This window comes from Vulpes vulpes, chromosome 9, assembly GCF_048418805.1.
Source record: "Vulpes vulpes isolate BD-2025 chromosome 9, VulVul3, whole genome shotgun sequence".
NCBI lineage: Eukaryota > Metazoa > Chordata > Mammalia > Carnivora > Canidae > Vulpes > Vulpes vulpes.
In genome coordinates this window covers 1,702,411-1,723,238 of record NC_132788.1, presented here as the reverse complement: position 1 = coordinate 1,723,238, position 20,828 = coordinate 1,702,411, and the positions used below count along the sequence as shown (strand labels likewise).

The following is a 20,828-nucleotide window of genomic DNA, read 5'->3' as shown; positions in this document are numbered from 1 at the left end:
AGAAATTATTCCATCTCAAGCACAGGATATGGCTTCTACATATGCTGACATTAGGGTGCATCGAGTACAGAAAAACAAGTGCAGTAGTTATCAAGAGAAAAGCTGTGAGCTAGCAAAATATCCAGTGCACAGAGGAAGGTGGCACTTGGGGCCCAGCTCTGCCAGAGATCACCCATGGGCTCGACACCCAGACTGGTGCTCCTCAAAACGGATGTGGCCCGGCCACTGTGTGCCCAGCATGGCAAGGGCAGAGGCCAATGCTGAGCCTCCAGCACAGCTTATCTTTGGAGACAAAGGGGGGAAGTCAGTACCATGGGTCCCACCCTTCATGGAGGGGCAGACACGGACCCTCACAGGATGCTTACATTTCCTGGGTCTAGATTCGCCTTCCTGCCCGAGACATTTCTGCCAGAGGCCCAGCTCACGTGCACACAGGCCTTTCCACTGTCCTAAACAGAGCAGGCCTGAGACCGCGGTCCCCCTGGGCTGGTGTCTACTAAACACTGCCCTAAGGCGGGGGCACTGCACACCGGGCACCAGGGTATAGTGGGATTCATGGGGGTCAGGAACGTGCGTAGCTGCTAAGGCAGAAGGTGCCTGCATGACTAGCACTCAAGAGAAACTCTGGGTGCTGAGCATCTGATGGGCTCTGTGGGCAGAAATACCGCCCATGCCCATGTGTTCAGCACTGCTTTTCTCGTGAACAAAGCAGCTCATTTGGCATGTCCCTCATGGAGGGAGGGAGCATCGTGGTCCGCGTGTGGACTGCTCCACATTTGCCGTGTCCTTCTCCTTATGGACCAGCTATGAATCCTTGCTGATCCCCTGCGCCATGAGCACAGCTATACGCTGTGATTTCCGAGTCCTTCCTGTGACTTCTCAAGTGTGGGGTTGGGTTCAGGGACCTCAAAACACGGTGTACTGAGTAGTGTCCCCCCAAAGTTCATGTGCACTTGGAACCTGTGACCGTGATCTTATTTGGAAACAGGGCCTTTGCAGAGAGAAGTTAAAATGTGATCACAGGGGACTGGCGTGAGTCCTAATCCTGTGACTACTGAATTTATAGGAAGAGAGGAATGTAGACAGAGACACAGTCACACAGGGGAGAAGGCCATGTGAGGACAGGACAGAGGCAGAGTGGGAGTGACATAGCCACACGCCGAGGAACGCGGAGGATCACCAGCAGCCACAGGAAGCTGGAAGAGGCAGGAAGGACTCTTCCTAGAACCTGAAGAGCAGGGTGGCCCTGCCAACACCTTCATTTTGGGCTTCTGGACTCCAGAGCCAGGAGAATAAACTTCCATTGTTTTTAGCGCCCTTGGTGTGTGGCTACTAGTCATGGCAGCCCGAGGGCACTCATACACACGGTCATCAGCATAGCGTGGCCCTGACCAAGGGACGCGTTTCATGGCATGGGAAGCGTCACGATGGCTCCAAGCACGTGACATTCACCGTCTTGACACAGCTGGCCCAACAGAACAGCGAATGTCCCTGGGAGGATGTCAGGCACTAGCTGGAGAGAGCACTTCGTTGCGTGCTTACGAGAGGCGGGGTGCTGTCCGACCAGCTAACCAGCAGCAGGATTTAGAGCCCTCTCTCCACCACCCTGGGCCTGGAGGCTGGTGGACAAAGTGCCCAGAGAAGAGGAAAGTGGAAGTTTTATTGGACTCTAAATCCTCTAAATCTGGAACACTGCTTGGTATGTGGTGGACACACTTACCTGTTGAATTAATATTGGCAATCAATTAATTAGTTGTCAGACCACAGAATGCAAGAGACTGAAGGGAACAGGAGATACACCCCATTATTGGTGGCACTGTTAACATCTAACTTGAAAACGAATTCCTTCAAACTTCTATAAGTTTCTACAGCAGGCCAGGGCCTGTGCTCAAAAACCCAGCCCCTCGTCCCATCTGCGTGGCTCCCAACAGCACGGAACTTACAGCATCCGCAGATGGTGAAAAGTCCGGTCGTCCTGATCGAGCCACGGCCCTTTGTCATACTTGAGGTATTCGATATCCTCTATTATCTAAGACAGAGACAATTCCAGTTTTAATGCAGAGTCCCACTTTGGAAATTTAAATGAGACAGCATTTTAATACATCATAAGCCACAAATATATAGCAGGAAGAATCACCGCAGAAATCAAAAAGAAAAATTAGACAAATGGGCTTCAGTGAGAAATGGGACAGAGCGCTCACTCCCTGTGGGTGCTGGGCCCCCGGTGACACCGGGGTCGGGGGGTGGCACTGATCCTCAGCTTGGGAACCCAGCTCAGGTGATCCCCGGTGTGGGTGCCAGGCCCCAGGTGACCCTGGGGTTGGGGGTGGCAATGACCCCCAGGGTGGGAGCCTGGCCCAGATGACCCCCACTGTGGCCCAGTTAACACACAAGTGGTGCAGAAACTACACGTGAGGCTGGGAGACGCAGCGCAGGACAAAAGAAGAATCAAGAAGGGGGGCGCCAGTGTCAGTGACAAACTGCTCAATTCCTGCCCAGGGAGTTCATTCTAGAACACAAGACCTAGCCACTGAAGGCAACAGAACAACAAGAAAATTGATACACTTCCTAGAGAGATCTAATAACCTGTTTCCACACCCCCACCCCGCACCCTGCAGTCCTCCCAGAGGGGCTGCCCCCAAACATGCCAAACTCAGGATCCTCTCTTAGGTTTCAAGCATCTGATACACTCAGTTATGAACTCAAAACACAGCATGGTCTTAGAGAGGGAATGTGCTCCTCTACTCAGACGCATGGCATCTGAACAGTCTGTCCAGGTGTAAAATAGTGTAAACACACACACATTCACGTCACAGCAACAAAAGCATGTGGAATAGTGTCATCCAAGCACAACAGGCCGGGTGCGGTCCTCAGTGCTGTCCCAAAGCCGCACCGGGACACGGCCCTAAGGGAGGGCGCTACTCTGTGGAGAAGACCTTCCTCGCAACATTCGCCCCTCCCGCGCCTGGAGCTGACCGCCGCAGGTGCGCACCGCAGCAGTCACCTCTTCAGTCCTGCTCATACCACCACATAGGCCTCGACCCCAGATCATAAAACCAGTATTTTCTTCTAGATTTTTATACCTTTTGTTTTGCATTTTAGTAATTTATGATTAATATATATAAAAATGGGATTTTTTTGCCTAATGGATGATCCATTGCCCCCATGACATTTAAGAAATAATTTTCTTCTACTTCGTTATTATCCTTCAAAGCACTGCCTTTACCAAAGTCAAGACACACACACACTTGCACACACGTGTGCTGACACATGCACCTGTTTCCCCACTCTCTGATCCGTTCCATTAAGCTATTTATTAATTCCTGTGTTAATATCATAGCGCTTTCATTACCATGATTTTGGACTATGTTTCTGTACTGGGAAAGGCAAATGTTCCTTTCTTTTTCAAATTTTTTGGCTGTTATTCATTAAGTTCTCCTGAAAATTGCACTGAGATTGACTTGAATTTTACAAATGCACTTAATAATGTATCTTCTACAATTTTAGGATCTTAGAAACGGAATTATTTAAATGAAAATGAAAATCTCATGACGGGAGTGCAACAGGTTGGCTTAGTACCTCTTTTAGCTTATGAAATACAAACATTTCTAAGACCTGTAGGAGCAGAACCGGTTACATGATTTACCAGAACCTTACATACAAATTAAATTTAAGAACTATTAACTCTCCCACCAATTTCTTACCTTTTCTGCATCTTGAGCTTCCCTTGCACTATACTGTAAAACCTCACATTTCTCACTGTAAGAAAACACGAGAATTTAATGTAAATTTTGCAAGCTTAACGTACAAAAGAACACGACGTTAAAGTCTACCCCTATAAACATTAAGACTGTGTTCTGAGGCTAGAACAATGTGCTGGACACATGCTGGCTCGTGTGGCCAGAATGGCTGAGGAGCACCTGCCAGCAGCAGAAACGTGGTGAGCAGGAGACCAGCGGCCAAGGGGGACACAGGGCACAGAGAGCAGTCAAGGGGGGCTGGAGGACCACCGCGGGTGACTTGAGCTGCTGGAATCCAGGAGACAAACCAACTGTGTCACGGTGACCTGCTTCAACCCAACTCTGCAGCAGAAAGGCAGCAGCTCAGTGTCCTCAGTCCTTGGCCCTTAGTCTGGACACTGAAAAATCACAGGTAGGTCCCAAAAAGAAGGGGGCAGCAGGCTGCCATTTCCAGCATGCCTGCCCATTTCCCCCACCACGTGTACCACCATTCGGATGGTAGACTGCCCCCCCCCCCCCCAGGAGAGGACTGGAAGCCAACAGATTGCTAAGTCTGTACCCGACAAATGAAGCAGGCTGCCTCTGCCACCACCTGCAGACCAGCCAGTGGGAGATCCCAGGCCACAACCCCGACCAGAGAGGCCGGCAAGGTTGCCCAGACCGGAGTCCCACTGGAAAGCCCATCACCGCAGAAATCTCTGACCCCCTTCCCACAGAGGGGACAGCGGAATGTCAAGGACAGACGTCCCACAGACCATCTGCACGGCATAAACAAGGACGCTCCCTCTTTTAGGTGTCCTTACCACAGCACCTCCCTACTGATGGGCATCAGTCTAGAGTCCAAGGCTTCACAAGCTGGGCTCAACCTAAACTCCCCATCTGCCCTCTGCAATGGTATCCAGCTTCAGCAGCCGGGAACCACCTGCAGCCAGCCCCCGGGTTAATGAACTCGGTACGGCTGAAGTACCTGTAGTAGTATCCTTACCACCAACTCCTACTAAGCCCAAACTTCTCAGGAGCCGTGATTGTAGATAAGCCTATGTTCTACAAAGGAAGCCGTCCGACTAGGGAACCGTTTCTCACTGCAGCGGAGTCACTGCAACTCTGCATCAGTAAAGATACGTGAAAATGGTCAGAAACCATAAGCAGAATGACGATGGATCCATAAGGCCGGAAACGTGCGCTCACTGCACCCGCCTTCGAGCTGGAGTAAAAGCTACCCCTCATTAGGGAACTCAGTGTATTTGCTCCTCAAGGGCCTGCGGCCTCCCATCATCACTATGAGGAGAAAGGCACAAAGTTGATCTCCCTCTAAAGCCACACACGTCAGGATTAAACCAAGTGTGCAGAGGGCAGAGGTTGGGGACACTCCTTGACAATCCAGGGAGGGCAGCTGGCATGGAAACGTTATTGTCTATCACACAGCAATGGAGATGCCCAGAATCGATGTGGCTCCCTGGCATAGTGGTCACAGGTCAGGAAAGCAGTGACGGGTACCTCCAGCACAGCGATCGGCACATTTCCGAAGCCCCCACCAGGCGCTGCATGGGGTGGATAAGGGGACGAAGATGGGGCTTCTGTTGACAGAATTTGAGATTCCAGACCATCGACTGCAAACCTACAGAGCCAATTTCAAAGCCTAATGTTTCCATCTTCCGTGTGACTCAATTCAATGAATTTTTATTTTCTGAGTGCTTATAATGAGCAGCATCCCATGCCAAATGTCCCAGTAACAAACCGACAGAGGACACAGGACAAAGCAAATCCTCCTGTTGGGTCGCGCTCGCCTCTCGCTCCTACTGGTTTGTGAAGGAGGCCGGAACAAAGAGGGTGGCCAACAAGGGTCTCAGATTTGGGGACATCAGCCTAAGGAGCAACTCAAAACCGACTAACGCCCCAGCCCACCTGTCCCAGGAACCACCAGGTCTCTGGGAACCGCGGTGCTGATGGCGACATTTACAGACAGAGCAAAGTAAACGTCTTCATGAGTGATGCACCGATGTCTGCTAAACCGAGCTATCGCTCAAACTTATTTACAACACATTCAGAATCAGGTAATGAGGATAAAAACATGTTCTCCAACAATTTTAAGCGTCAATGTTGACATGGCCCAAAAATACCAGAAAATTCCTCTGGTAGGTCACTCTGCCTCCTGAAATCTCACCAATGCTGACTTCGGCTAAAGCCGCACCGTTCTTCATGTGCTCACAAACGTCACGTAAAAAGACAATGATGCATTGCCGTGTGTCCCGGTCATGGAAGAAGAGCTCACACAGGTGAGGCCAGCTCAGGAGCAGACAGGCATCCAGAGCCTCCCAGACGGTGGCCACCAATCGTGTCCAGTAAATCCGCTCTACTTCAAATACTAACGTTCAAGCTAAAAACAATTCTCTTATTCAAAACAGAGGTCTGTTTTCTCTGTAAGTCTAAACCTCCTGACCCATGGTGGCATGAACACCTGGACCTGAGAAACATCCAAACATCCTGGGAAGGAAGGAGGGGAGCTCTCTGCCCCAAAGTGTGAGCCTCTGCTTCTCATCCGAGCGGGAGGCACTGTACTACCAGGACTCAGCACAGGCCGTGAGGCCCCACGTGAACTCACAAGAACACAAAGCTCCACAGCAGAGCACTGCACATCCTCGGCACTGCCTGCCAACAAGGGCTCTGAACGCCAAGGGGGGCCTCTCAGGATGCAAGAGAACCCTGGCCTATATGATCAGGGCCTGAGGCCAGGACTGTGGGGAAGGACTGGAAATCACCTCCCAGGCTAAGAGCATTTGTGACACTGTGCTGAAACTCATCAGGCTCAGTACGCTGAACCAGGATGGGTGCGCTGAGCGCACAGTGGCCGTCCCACCCACAGGAACGGTCATGTCAGGCACTGCCAAGCAACGATGCCCAAACTCTGTGCATGATCCATTAGGTCCACACTGGAAGAAACACAAAGCACACATCGCCTGCCCTGACTTGTAAGGATCTGAACACTGCTCTGCTCCGCTCCACGCAGGGATCAGTGTCGCCAAACATGCTAGGCTGGGCCAGCCGGCCAGCACGATGGACACCAGCACCGCTCTGGGCCTTGGGAGAGGCGTACGGGAGCCGGGGCACACAGCACGTGAGGCCGCAGGGCGAACTCCCACTGCAAGTCAAGTCTTGGCAACCAAATGATGCAAGGGATGCTTAGGACGGCTGCTAAACACACTCTGTGACCAGGAAACCCTTGAGTTCTTGAAAATAACTGCAAAGTAAAAGAAAACCTCACCCTGACTGGCAAGTTGAACTCAGGCATTATTAGCTAGAAATTCTATTTGAGAATTTTTCAGTTGATGTTTTTGTAGTCAGAAGATCTCCAAGAGTTTTTGGAACCCACACGAGGGTCAATGAAAGCTGTTTCTTCTGCTTTTTCATGTATCTCTAGACATTCCCCTTAGCACAGATTTTAAAAAACTGATTTTTCCTGCACCTCTGGTCTTAAAAACAAAGCGGTACATCGGGAAGACGGGCCTGCAGCGCCCTGCCCGTACTGCTGCTAGGTAACAGCTTATCACAAGAGAGAGGCAGTAACGTAAGCATCAATGCTTATGCTTAAAAAAACTTAGTTTTCGGGATCCCTGGGTGGCGCAGCGGTTTAGCGCCTGCCTTTGGCCCAGGGCGCGATCCTGGAGACCCGGGATCGAATCCCACGTCGGGCTCCCGGTGCATGGAGCCTGCTTCTCCCTCTGCCTGTGTCTCTGCCTCTCTCTCTATCTCTCTGTGACTATCATAAATAAATACAAAAAAAACAAAACAAAACAAAAAAAAACTTAGTTTTCAACTTACAAATCAAACTTTTCTTCCAAAATTACTACAATGTACTTTGTTTTTATTCACAATTTCATATGTTGAAATTTTAAACTATGGAATGAAAATTTTAGGTATCAAGAGGCTTTGGTTTAAAAGAACTTAAGAAAAGCTGGTAGAGACCTTCTAGTGGGACTCAAGCGACAGCGGCCGCTACCTCCCTCACATGCGGGCAGCCACGGACCACAGGATGACGAGCAGAGCGCAGAACGTTTCCCTTTGTGCTTTCAGTAAGGAAACAATGACAGCAGGAGGAGGGAAACAAACAGGAGAATCTGTGGGATCTCACTGTATCCAAACAACCTCTAAGAATAATTTTTAAAAGTATCTACAGGGATTGCTTGTCTTTTATGGATTCTCCATGTGGATTCGAGCAGGCCTTCCAGGTAAGCAGGAATGTTCAGCTGCCACCTCAGGTCAAAATATAGAGTTCTCCGATGCCAACACCATCAGAGAGCTTCACCACTGTGAGATACAGCACGGGTTTACTCCCAGCTTCAAATGATGCTGGAAATACAACAGAGGTATGGACAAAATATGCAAACTGAAAACCCCCACCAGTCAAGCTGAAATGTGTCCTGTCATTCTCGCTCATACACGTCAGGTTAAAACAGCACAGACGTGCACTGTAGTCATGAGAGTGGACTCCCAGGCTGCTGGGCAGAGGGGGCCATCTGTACAGACGTTCCGGTCACAGAAACCAAGCATGCGCTTGGCTCACCTCATCTCAGGCAGGAAGGTCTTCTTATAGGCGTTCTCGATGTCCTGCAGGTAGGCGGATGTGACCTTCATCTCATGGGGCTAAACAGAAGAAAACAAGTGACACGTTTAGACTTTTGTTTTCACTTGGGCATCTATACGAGGGGAAAACAAGCAACAGACATGGTTGTCTTGGAACAAGTCGTGGTAGCTGCAGGGACGACAGAGAATGGGCCTCGGCACTGGTCAGGATCATCCTCATTCTCCCACAGTGAAGCCCACATCTACCCAGGGGATCCCACAGCATGACCTCTCACGGGCTTTAAGACACGTGCTTAGAATGGGATCAGAAGGGATCCCTGGGTGGCGCAGCAGTTTGGCGCCTGCCTTTGGCCTAGGGCGCGATCCTGGAGACCCGGGATCGAGTCCCGCGTCGGGTTCCCTGCATGGAGCCTGCTTCTCCCTCTGCCTGTGTCTCTGCCTCTCTCTCTCTCTCGCTGTGTGACTATCATGAATAAATAAATAAAAATCTTTAAAAAAAAAAAAAGAATGGGATCAGAAGAGCCCCCTTTTACAGTACACATGGCACGGAGCACAGGTGTGCACACATACACACGGCACGGAGCACGCGTGCACATGTATACACACATACATCATGGAGCACACACATGTATATACACATACAGCACGGAGCACATGTGTGCACGTATATACACATACAGCATGGAGCATGTGGTATACAGTACACACAGAGCACATGTGTGCAAATATATACACACACAGAGCTCGGAGCATATGGTATACAGGCACATACAGCACAGAGCATATGGTATACAGGGCACACATGCACAGCACACACGCACACACATACACCTAAAGCATATGTACACAGAGAATACACGTACGTATGTATACACACATACAAGAGTACATACGTATGGCACACATACAGCACACACACGCACACATACACACATGCAGCATGGAACATATGGTATTCAGTACATAGCACACACGCACAGCACGTGCACATATATGTACAGCGTGGAGCATATGGTATACAGTACATACAGCACACACGTGTACACATACACACAGCACGGAGCACATGGTATATGGTACGTGCACAGCGCACACGCATACACATACAGCAAAGAGCATATGGTACAGAGAATACGTGTACGTACGTATACAACAGACAGCAGAGTATACACGTATGGCACACATACAGCACACGTGCACACATACAGAGCCTGGCAGCAGACCACTGACGACAGGGGCACTGGCCCACCTCTCCCCCTACCCTCACACACTGCCTTCCCCCCTCACACCCCAACTACCTCTCCCACTTTCTCCACTGCTCGCCTCCCTTATCGCCTGACGTGTGCTAAGCCAAATTCAGAAGCTGAAAACTCCTATTCTGAGGGGCAAGTTTCAGTCTAAAACCTCCTACAGCTGAGCAAGGCGCATTATCCCCATCTCATGATCCCCCGGGGCACTGACCTCGCCTGACACATTCCTCGTCTCCCTGTTTGCTGCTGACCTCTCCCACACGTGACTGTACACTTCATCCCAGCATCAGGGAGAAACCCATATTCTGCCCCAGGAAGAACCACTCTAAGTGGGAATGGTATTTTCTTTTTTTTGGGGGGGGGGGGGGGGGAGTGGTATTTCCAAACAAGAACCCGCCCGAGGGGCAGTGACGGTCTTCGTGACCCGTCTCCTGCATCGTGCCCGCAGAGCCAGTGAGCTGCTCCAACCGCAACTTCGGTGCCCTGATCCAGGCTCACCCAACGCCACCCGTGTGGAGACGGCTGCCCGGCTGTTCGAGAGTCTCCATGCACGGAAGAGAGAGGGGCTCAATCTGGGTTAGGCAGGAGGGAAGAACTGAAGGATATTAGAAATCACAATCTGCAGGAGAAAAATAGGGCGTGGAAACCCCACTAGAGAACAGAAAGGTGCAGGGCAGAGCTGGTCTCCCAGGACACTGACCCATCCTCACAGGGTGGCTCGGGGGACAGGGGACAGGGCATGACAGTGGGCTGGCGCTGGGGGCTGCAGAGCACTGCTGGAGAGCAGGGCTGACCAGGGCCCGCTCTCGGGGGCCCCACTGCGTGCCGCCCATCCCCGTGAAGGCCGGCGGTGCCCAACAGTGAACTGCCGGCAACGTCACCAGTAAGTGCCGATCTACGTCAAAATAACGAGGACACGTGAAAAGAGCGTGGTCTTCAACTGAAAAGCTGAATTACATCTCCTTTCTTCTGAATGCGACTCTGGATCTCTGGAACAGGCACGTCGATGTAGATCACCACGTGAGGAGGCAGGTATTCGCAGATGGTGACCTTCTTCACCTCGTTGTAGTGGTCCACACCTGGCACACACGAGACAGGCAAATCCGTCACGTACAGGCCACCACATGCGTCCACAACACGCGTCCTTTTGAATAAAAGCGCAAAGGTCTAGGCAATTCCACATGTCAATCTGACTCCAGAATGCACCACTGTCGGCACTGGCCGCACACACATGACCAGTGACCTGCTGCAGGTGCCAGGGTGCGCCACTCCCACAGCCCCGCACCCCAGTGCCGCTCGGCCCCATCAGACCCCAAGCAGGGGGCCCAGAGACAGCACGTCACATCCAGGGTGGAACGATGAGACTTAAACACTGGCCTTAGGAACATTCGAAAGGTCATATTCTAAGGGCATCCGACCACAATGCAGCAATACGTCTACTTCCTAGGCAAGGGGAGGGCACAGGAGCGTCCGCCCTGGCAGCCCGTGGCTGGAACGCATCATGCACCCCTGCTGTGTACAGCAGGAGAGAACAGTCTCGTGTTCTCCAGGAGTACAGACGTTTGTTATGCACTTTATTTTTCAAAGAACTCAACAATGTGAAACTACTTTTTCCTGGTTCCAACGTATTTCAATAAATTTAATCAGCTACACAGAACTACCTAGTGAAGCACGTTTAGTAATAAGAAATAAAAGAGCAATTAAGGCAGAGAGAGAACTGTCCTCAAGTTAGCACTGCGCAGAACAGGCCACAGACCGCAGCCCCGTAACTTGTGACACTAAGCACATCCGTGCTGTTCCGAGGAGCATTCTGCCCCCGGACGGCCTCCGCGTACAGCGACGGTACCAGAGCCAGCTCTGCAGATTTCCACAGGGTGGAAACTTCCAGAAGCGACAAACTCCGGGAATCACACAAAGAGCTACAGAGAGACAATTCTGCTCTAAAGGAAACATTCAGGTGACCACGGCTGGCAATTGCGGCTCTAGCGGCAATTCAGGACAGACCCAAAGGTCGGCAAGGCTCTGCGATGCACGCGTGGGGAGGGGACAGCGAGTGCCCGAGGCTCACCTGGGGGTACTGTCCTCCTGTCGGGCAGAAAACACTCGGCCTGATACCGGCTTCCTACCTGGTCAGCCCGGAACCAGCCCAGCCTCGCCCACCCTCAGGCAAGACGCGCATCCTTCTGCCCCCTTCTCCGTGCTCCTGGGAGCTTCCCACTTGTGAGGCCATCTTCCACCTCGTGCTGCGCCAGCCAGTCTCAAGTCACTGTTCTCCCCCAGCCCCACCCGGAAAGGACTCTGGCTGAAGTCCTGGCCTCCCCAAGGGCACCTCTCAGCTGCTGTCCCAGGAGATCCTGCACACTCCTGCGACCACTGTGCCCGTGTCACCCTCACTGACCTGATTCAGCTTCAACTCCGCAGCAGGCTTCCCTGCCCAGAATCCCAGAAGGCCCAAGGACCCCAGCCACCGTGCGTACATCTCAGGTGGGGCTTTCCTGTCTGCCAAGCCCCCCGAGCCACGTCTGTGACACCCGACCACCAGCCAGAACGTGCACCTGACCATCTCAAGGGGATCTGGACTCGGCACGCCTGTGAGCGACACCTCCTTCCCGGCCCGCTGCCGCTTCCCACCCTCTTTGCAGGGGAGCAAGCCTGGTGAATCTGTGTGACTCCCCCATCTCCCTCTGCAAAGCTGAGTACCTAGCGTGGCCGTCATCCTAAGTAAGACACGCCATCCCACGCTGACTTCTCCCCCTCAGGCCTCCTTTCCTTTGATTTCCCCTCACACGAATGAACTCAACCCGACCACATCCTTCCACACCCAACACCTTCAGCAGCTCCTCGGTACTTTCAGGAAGAAGCCAAGCATCCTCGCCGGGGCGCAGGCCTCTCCCGTGCCGTCCCTGCCATCACGGGCCCTCCCCGCCTCAACAGCACAGGCTCCTCCGGCCGTGCCTCACCTAGCTCCCCGGCACCCTGCTGCCAGCCTGCCCGGGCCCACTGCTCAGGGATGCTGTCGAGGGCAGCCCCGGGTCTCCCAGCCAGTTAGAGCTCTCCTGTGTGTGCCCACAGCACCCTGGAGGAACGGGCATTGACGCTGCTGTCATGCCTGCCCCAGAAACCCCTACTGTTGCTCCGAATGCCCAGAGAGGGCCGATGCCCGGGCCAGAAGCAAGGGCTCTGGCGGCGCTCTCTGCGAGCCCAGGCACCACCCTAACAGCAGAACGTGTAAGCAGAGGATCCCTCATGGTCTCCTGGCTTGCTCCGCTGCCCATTCACGAACCAGCCCCTGGTCCTCTGCCCTCCAGGGTGAGCCACCCGCCAGCTCCAGCCGGCTGAGCTCTCAGGTGAAATGTCCTCCTGGCCCCTCCCTGACCTGTCTCTGTGACTCCTCCATCAGGCCCCCTTTGACCAGTCCTTATCCTCGTCCATGTGCCACCTGTCACACTTTCAACTCCCCCCACACGCTGTGGCTGTCCCTAGAAGCATCAGGACAACACCATATCAGACAGAAAGAGAAGACGATGATCATGCTGTCGTGCAGGTGCCGGCACAAGGAAAACAGACCTCCTAATGACACACAAAATCACACACTAGAAATTGGTCAGTTCAGCGAAAATTAAACCAGATCAGAGGAAGTGGGCTTGGGTATTTTGCAAGGTTGAAGAGAGATGGGGACAGGGGTGTGGTTTTGGGGAAGGTTAGATGGAACCTCTGCTTTCACCAGGAGATATGAACTTAGGAGGAAAAGAGGGTGGAGGGAACCCTCTTTTTTCCTATGTTAACGTAACAGGTAATGGCATCTAGTCCTGTGTTTAATAGACGCACAGAGGGCACCCTAAGTGCAAGGGGAATCTACAGAACCTTTACAAAGCAACACAACACGCCCAAGAAGGCCTGATTGCAGCCCCGACTCACACTGCTTTCGGATAAATTGCTGGTTGTACATCGCCTCCAAGAAAACAAAGTCACTGAAGATGGAGCGTTCCAATACGACACCTTGTCCTGTATAAAAACAGGGAAATAAAAATCAGAAATCAGGTAAAAATCAAGCCAGTGGAAACAAGTAACTTCATTTTAGAAAGTCAAGTTATTGATAACACCTTTCGCATACTAAACATTTCCAAAAACTAGTAGAACGCCCCTGGTCTTGGTGATGTAACACTGTCTCCTCCTGCCAGCTACTCAGTTAAGAGGGAAGTATTTCTGTCTGAAACCACAGCTTTCCCACCCCAATCCCGCCCCCGTCTGACTGCTTGGCCAGTCCCCAGCAGCATGCATGACTCTCCCCCCATGCCCCGTGCCCAAGTCTCAGTGAACCACCAACTTTCCCCTAACCACATCTTGAACCCGACCGTTCTACACGGCTTCCACAGCCACCTCCCCCCAAGGAAGACCTCCTCACTGCTGGCAAGGTCCCAGCCTCAGTGCCAAGTAGGGCCTGTCTCTGCCTTTGCTCCCAGCCGCTCTCCCAGACACAGATGGGCCCTCTCAAAACTGTGCTCAAGCCTCCAATGGCTTCCTCTCTCCCCCAGAGGGAAAGCATTTTGCCCAGGCCAAACTTCTCGGTCTCATTCAGTCCCAGCCCACTCGTGGCACTTATGTGACAGTGGCCTCCTGTGACCACAGCCGCCCTGAGCACGGTCCCTCCTGGCTCCTGCCCCCTCAGGATCCCTGCACTCAGCCCTGCTGTGCCAGCACTGAGGCCTCCCCCACCTTCCCACCTGGAAGAACAGCCCCAGCCCCAGTGCAAACCCCTTCTGAGCATCTCACGTTTACTCTTTATCTCCCTACCACAGTGTAAGCTCCAGGAGGCTGCAGGCTTCGCTTTCTCCACCCTGGCTTCTAGAACACACCTGGCACACAGCAGGCACTCACACAGTGTTCAATGATTAATAAAACAAGAATAAATAAATTTTCATTTAAAATGCTCCTTTTTGACTTTAATAGGAAATCCTAACATAGGGCTAAAATATGCTTCTAAAAGAATCTGAGGTAAGCCCAGTAGCAGTATGTATTCTGAGCCACCACGCAGTTGCTGTGAGCCGGGTCCTGGAACAGGTATCACAAGGGACACCACATTTCTTCTCAGGAGCAGCACTAACGAAAATCATGATGACCTTCATATGAGGAAAAGTATCACTAAAAAAATTTTTGGAAAAACAAGACAATAACCTGACTCCTCTATAACCGTTTAACTGAAGAGTGAATCCTGCATCTCATGGCATATACTGTATCCTTGGAGACTGCCAGAGCATGTACCATATATGTGGAGCCCCCTGGAGCATGTACACATACGTGGAACCCCGCTAGAGCACGTACACATACGTGGAGCCCCGCTGGAACACGTACCATATACGATATACGTGCAGCCCCGCTGGAGCATGTACCATATACCATATACGTGCAGCCCCGCTGGAGCATGTACCATATACCATATACGTGCAGCCCCGCTGGAGCATGTACCATATACGCGGAGTCCCGCTGGAGCATGTACCATATACCATATACGTGCAGCCCCGCTGGAGCATGTACCATATACCATATACGTGAGGCCCCGCTGGAGCATGTACCATATACGCGGAGTCCCGCTGGAGCATGTACCATATACCATATACATGCAGCCCCGCTGGAGCATGTACCATATACCATATACATGCAGCCCCGCTGGAGCATGTACCATATACCATATACATGCAGCCCTGCTGGAGCATGTACCATACACTTGCAGCCCCACCGGAGCATGTACCATATGGTGAAGCCCACCAGAGCATGTACCGTACATTTGCAGAGGCCCCCCCGGAGCAGGTGCTGTGTATGTGCAGCCCCGCCGGGACATGTACCGCACAGCAGAGCCTGCTAGAACCAAATGCAGGTTTGTGAACCAGTTCCTCAGCCACCTGGGGCCCTTGTCAAAATACCTTCTTGCTCTCACACCACGACCCTCTGGGTGGCAGCTAAGCGGTCTGTAAATGAGCTCACCAGGTAACTGGACAGCTGACTCGGAGTGACAACCACTGCCGTAAGGGGCGGACACGCAGCTCATACAATCTGCATCTCCTTCTCTCACGAGCTTTGGCCCAGGACAGCAGTGTCTGCTACACCAGCACATTCTGGGGTAGGAGCCACATTCAACCCCACACTGCTGGTCCCCAGGATGATGCAGTCCCTTGTGGACTGGACCCTTCTCTGCACTAACTTTATGTCCTGACCTCTGCTCCCCATCTCCCAAACAGTGCCTGACCCAATATATGGCCCTTGTCCATTTCTTGCCGGCTTCCAAAGACTCCAGAAGTACACCCCCTTCCACTGTATGGGCCCATGGGGCTCTGTGTGCTCTACCCACCCCGCCAATCCCCCCGGCCTCTGCACTTTCTCCAGGTTTAGCTGCTACCCAGGGGTGGAGAAGGTGAATCCCAGCCCCCCTGGGCCCTCAGACACAAGCCTACTTTGTGTGCCACATCTCTGCGTGACTCACGGCTTGGCTCCACTGCACGTGTGACTCCCCTTCATCACAGTCATTTATAGGCTCTCTCTTTCCTATATCTGTGGATACATCCCACCTAGGAGCCTAGAGCAGCGGCATGGAAATTCCATATAATCCATGAACCTCACTCCAGTACAGAAAGGAAATAACACTAAGTAAATTGTATTCTAAGCAGGAATAATGTGGATCTCGGGGAATTTATGATCTTCTTAAAAAGACAGGACTTGCCTCATCAAATACTCTCAAAGAAAAGCTCTACTTCATGGCAATCTAAAATGGCTCGACTCCAGAACAGGGTTCGAGTGCCGAGCACGCCCCACAGCTACCAGGTCACGGGTACTGCACCTGTGCTCAGCAAGTGCTCCAAGGCGTCCGCGTACTGCAGGAGGCGGTTGGCATACAGCCAGGACTGCAGGCGGTAGCTGTTGCCGTCGTTACTCCTCGGGTCGTCGTAGAACTTCTCCATGCTGCAGCTGCCACTGAGCTCCATGTCCAACGGCCTGCCGTCTCCTGTAGTGCTGTCGGCGTAATGTATCCCTGCTTCAGGGAAGTGCCTCAAGCCTGAGAGAAGAAATGCGACACGAGTGCCTCATCTGCCCTCGCGGGCAGCACGGACTCCAGGAACAAAGCCCCATCTAGACACATCGCTGAGGCTGAGCCACCCTCACACCCGTGTTTACACGAGACACTGAAGACGTTACCTAGAACACGTGTGCAACAGAAGCACATCAGCGAGAGGGCTGTGCTGCCAGGGGTCCCCAATGCTCCCATGGAAGTTCCTTCCCAAAAGGAAAGGACCCGGGACTGTGGGAGCCCCCCCATGTACAAGTGGGCACCAGCCAAATACTACAGAAAAGGATGATGGACAAACACCTTCACCAGGAGTCAGGACCCAGGGTTCAAATCCTGGCTTTGTACGAATCAGCCGCTGTGTGACAGCAGCTTTTTATGGAGTGTACCCACGTGTGAGTGACAGCAGTAAGCGGGGCTCTACTTCTGAGGACTGTCACAAAGCTCAAATAAGACCACTCATGTGAAAGTGCTCTGCTGACATCATCAAGAAAAACTTCCAATTCAAATTGACGACCAGTACGAATTTTTAAATTTTTCATTAAATGCAATCATTAAAAACACATTTTAATGTATTTTAAAAATGTAAAATGCCTACCTTGGGCCCAATTGTACCTAGTCAATGCTACAGTAATACCAAACTCAGAGAAGCAGTTGTGCACCTGCGAGGAAAGTGCTCCACGAGACAGAAGTCCGTACCTAATTTCTCTGCTATTTCTTTCGCAACCTTGCTTTTTCCAGAACATATATTGCCATCTACAGTTATCACTTTGCTGCGTTCCGTGAACTTTTTGGTTGTTCTTTCGCCGAGTATGTATGCCAAAGGGCCATACCGTAGCTTACACTGTGCACTTGTATGGATTCCTCCCTGAAAAACACAACAGCACCACGTGAGCATTCTGGTTACTGCAGGCACCAGCAGCCATTAGGGAAAAGGGCCGAGAAGACCCCTGGTGATAAAAATGCCAATACCTACATTTTAATTACCTACTTACTTAACTACTGGTCTCCCTGCCCCACCCCTAATGTAAGTTCATAGGGGCAGAGAGACTATCTGCTTTGTTTACTGCTAAATCCTCACGGTCTGGAATAGAATATGCATACCGTGTTCTATAAAGGGTGGATGGATGGATGGATGGATGGAAGACAGAGAGGAAGGAAATGGAAGTTAGAGAGGAGAGGAACAGAGTTTTCTAGTCCAGACTTCATCCTGAGCTCCAGACTCGATGGTTACCTGCTTTTAAACAGCTCCATCTGGAGGTCCTGAAAATATCTGAAAGCTAACACGCTTAGAACTGAAATTTAACATCCACACCCTAACCCCCGAATCTGCTCTCCCCCCAAGCTCCCTATCTGCTATCCACCAACCAAAACCGAGCACACAGGAGAATCACCTTGGATATCCTACTCCTTCCTTCAACCGTATCATTCACAAAATCCTACTGACCCTAACTCTGGAACAAACTGTCTCCTCCCTATCCCTGCCACGATTGTGCAGACATCTTCACGTCTCTCATCTATGATGCAATGCCCGCTTCATCTCCTGTCTCCAACATCCCCAACCTATTCTCTGCTCAAAAGGCCAAATGACCTACCCCTCACCAACACACATAACAAAACACACATGACATAAAGAGACACGATCAAAAGGCAAACAGCTAAGAAAATCCCTAGTGTATATAAAGGTTATACGGATCAATAAGGAATATTGATAGAATACGGAAAAATAGGAACGCGTAGCTCATTTTGAAAGTATTAAAACTAGCCAAAAACCATATAAAGAAACGTTCACTCACTTATTCATTCAACAAGTATCTATCAGGAGCCTACACAATGCAAAGCACTTTCTCTAGACAATGTGGATACGGAAACGAGCCAATGGATTCAACGGGACAACAAAATAAAAAAAGTCGTTACAGTTGAGCCTTGAACAATGCAGGAGCTGGGATGCTGCCCTCCCCTCCCCTGTGCAGTTAAAAATCCACATATAACTTTTGAGTCCCCAAGAAGTTAACTACTAATAGCCTCCTGTGCGCTGAGGCCTTGCTGATAATATAAAAAGTCGATTAGCGTGTATTTTGTGTGTTATACACATCATACACTGTTTTCTTACAATAAAGCTAGAGGAAACTTTATGACTTTAAGAAACTCATAAAGAAGAGAAACTACATTTACAATACTGTACTTATTTTTTTAAAACAAAAATCAGCAAATAAGTGGACCTGCACAGTTCAAACCTGTGTTGTCCACTGCATATAAAATAAGTGCTGGGGAGGGCAGCACGGCGTATGGGCCAGGTATGCTATGCTGGGGGAGAGGGTGACGTGTGGACAAAGACATGAAGGCGCCAAGGGGACCGGCCAGCTGGACATCTGCAAGAGGGTCTTTCAGGGAGAGTGGAGGCAAGAGCACTGCAACATCAGCAAGGCCAAGTGGACTGGGGAGCAGCAGAGGAGGTAAGGGGGTGCCGGTCACGCTGCACCTTGCACCCTGGAAACTAAGCTCTCTGCCCCTGGCTACCCAGGAGCCCCGTGCAAACGCTCTCCATCCGTGCCCACAGCTTGACCGCGGCACACATGGGGCTTGCAGCAGGTGCCCGGGAACGTGTGACCAGGCCACAGCCAACTACCGACTGAAATCTTTACAGAGTGCTTTTTCACAGTCATGGCACAATTCTCCATGATTCCGCGCTCTCCGTCGTGTCTTACTGCTCTCCAGAACCACACGGGGCAGCTGACCTGTCGCGACACATTCCCAATTCCTTCAATTACCCGGGTAACAGGGCCGTCTACCCTCTCCATCCTTCTGGAGACTGGCTGAAGCTCACCCACACCCCCTGCAGAGGGTACCAGCAGCAAGTGAGCTCGCTGTGATGGAAGGGGGGGGGGGGGGTCCGCCTACTGCTGGCACCTGCAGCCCCGCGCACCTCCTCCATTCTGGGACCACTAAGCGATTTGCAGGACCCTGCACGTTATAAAGGTGACCGCTATTCCTAGGTTTCTTCTCTTTGGCGACCTCAGTCGTGTCCTGGAAACATGCAGGTGGCTTTTTAGTAAGACTACTGCACTGGGGACGCCCGGGGGCGGGGGGGAAGGGGGGGGCTCCGCGGTTGAGCCTCTGCCTTGGGCCCAGGGCGTGACCCCGCGGTCCCGGATGGAGTCCCATGTCGGGGTCCCCGCAGGGAGCCTCCTTCTCCCTCTGTGTCTCTCATTAATAAATAAATAAATAATGTTTTAAAAAAAGAGAGAAAAAAAAAAAAAGACTGCACTGGGGACCCCGGGGAGGCTCAGCGGTTGAGCCTCAGCCTTGGGCCCAGGGCGTGATCCTGGAGTCCCGGGATCGAGTCCCGCATCGGGCTCCCTGCACGGAGCCTGCTTCCCCCTCTGCCTGGGTCTCTGCCTGGGTCTCTCCCAGGATTAACTAAAGGCTTTTTTCTTTTTTTAAGGCCACCGCGCCGTCCTCTTGCGAACCCTCCGGCCGGCATCCTCAGCGGGGAGGCCACGCAGGGCGCTCCGCGGCCCGACCCCCACGCGCGGCGAGGCGCCTGCAGGCCGAGGCACCCCGCGACCCGGTTCCTATAAACACAAACAAAAGCCGGTTCCCAGCGTCCCCTGCGGCCGCCCGCGGCCCGTGTCCTCCAGCTCGCCCCTCCCCCCGCCCCCACCGGGTCGCCCCCCGGCCTCTCCCACCATCGGGCCGGCGCCGGGAGGACGGCCCAGCAGCACCCCGCCGCCCGCTCCCCCTCACCGCGCGGAGGGCGGCCGCCGCGGACGCAGGGAGCGCTCTCAGCAGCCTCGACGCCATGGCTCCGCGCTCGGCACCGGCTCAAGGACCCGAGGGGACGCGGGCGCGACGGGGGCCTCTTCCGCGGCCGGCGCGCCGCGTGACGTCACGGCCGGGGTGCCCGCGGCGCCTGCCGGGAGCTGCCGCGGGGGGCGGGGCGGCGCATGCGCTCAGAGCGGGTCCGGCCGCCCGACCCGGCCCTGGGGCTGCGACCGAGAGCGCGTCTGCGGGGATTCGGGGGTGCGGGGCGCGGAGCCGAGGCCGCCCCCCGGCGTCCCCGGGGCTGCCGGGGGCGCAGCTGAACATCCGCCCCAGGGCGCAGGGCAGGGCTCCCCGACCCCAACCCCATCCTCCCGGCCGGGATGGGGGCCCCGGGGTGCACGCGGACCTCCCCGCGCCAGGGCACAGGGCAGGGCT

General features: G+C 52.8%; 1 protein-coding gene across 1 annotated transcript in view; it reads right to left on the bottom strand.

Annotated features, from left to right (window-relative positions):
• The window catches only part of NDUFA10 (NADH:ubiquinone oxidoreductase subunit A10), a 48,193-nt gene extending 27,650 nt beyond the window's left edge, over window positions 1-20,543 (bottom strand). The window contains exons 1-8 of the mRNA XM_025984308.2: window positions 20,376-20,543; window positions 17,328-17,496; window positions 16,404-16,619; window positions 13,490-13,576; window positions 10,529-10,650; window positions 8,302-8,381; window positions 3,705-3,759; window positions 1,944-2,029 (exon numbers count right to left, since the gene is read on the bottom strand). Coding sequence (XP_025840093.1) covers window positions 1,944-2,029; window positions 3,705-3,759; window positions 8,302-8,381; window positions 10,529-10,650; window positions 13,490-13,576; window positions 16,404-16,619; window positions 17,328-17,496; window positions 20,376-20,432 — 872 coding nt within the window. The 5' untranslated portion in view covers window positions 20,433-20,543. The remainder of the gene's footprint in view (window positions 1-1,943; window positions 2,030-3,704; window positions 3,760-8,301; window positions 8,382-10,528; window positions 10,651-13,489; window positions 13,577-16,403; window positions 16,620-17,327; window positions 17,497-20,375) is intronic.
• Between the last annotated feature and the right edge of the window lie 285 nt (window positions 20,544-20,828).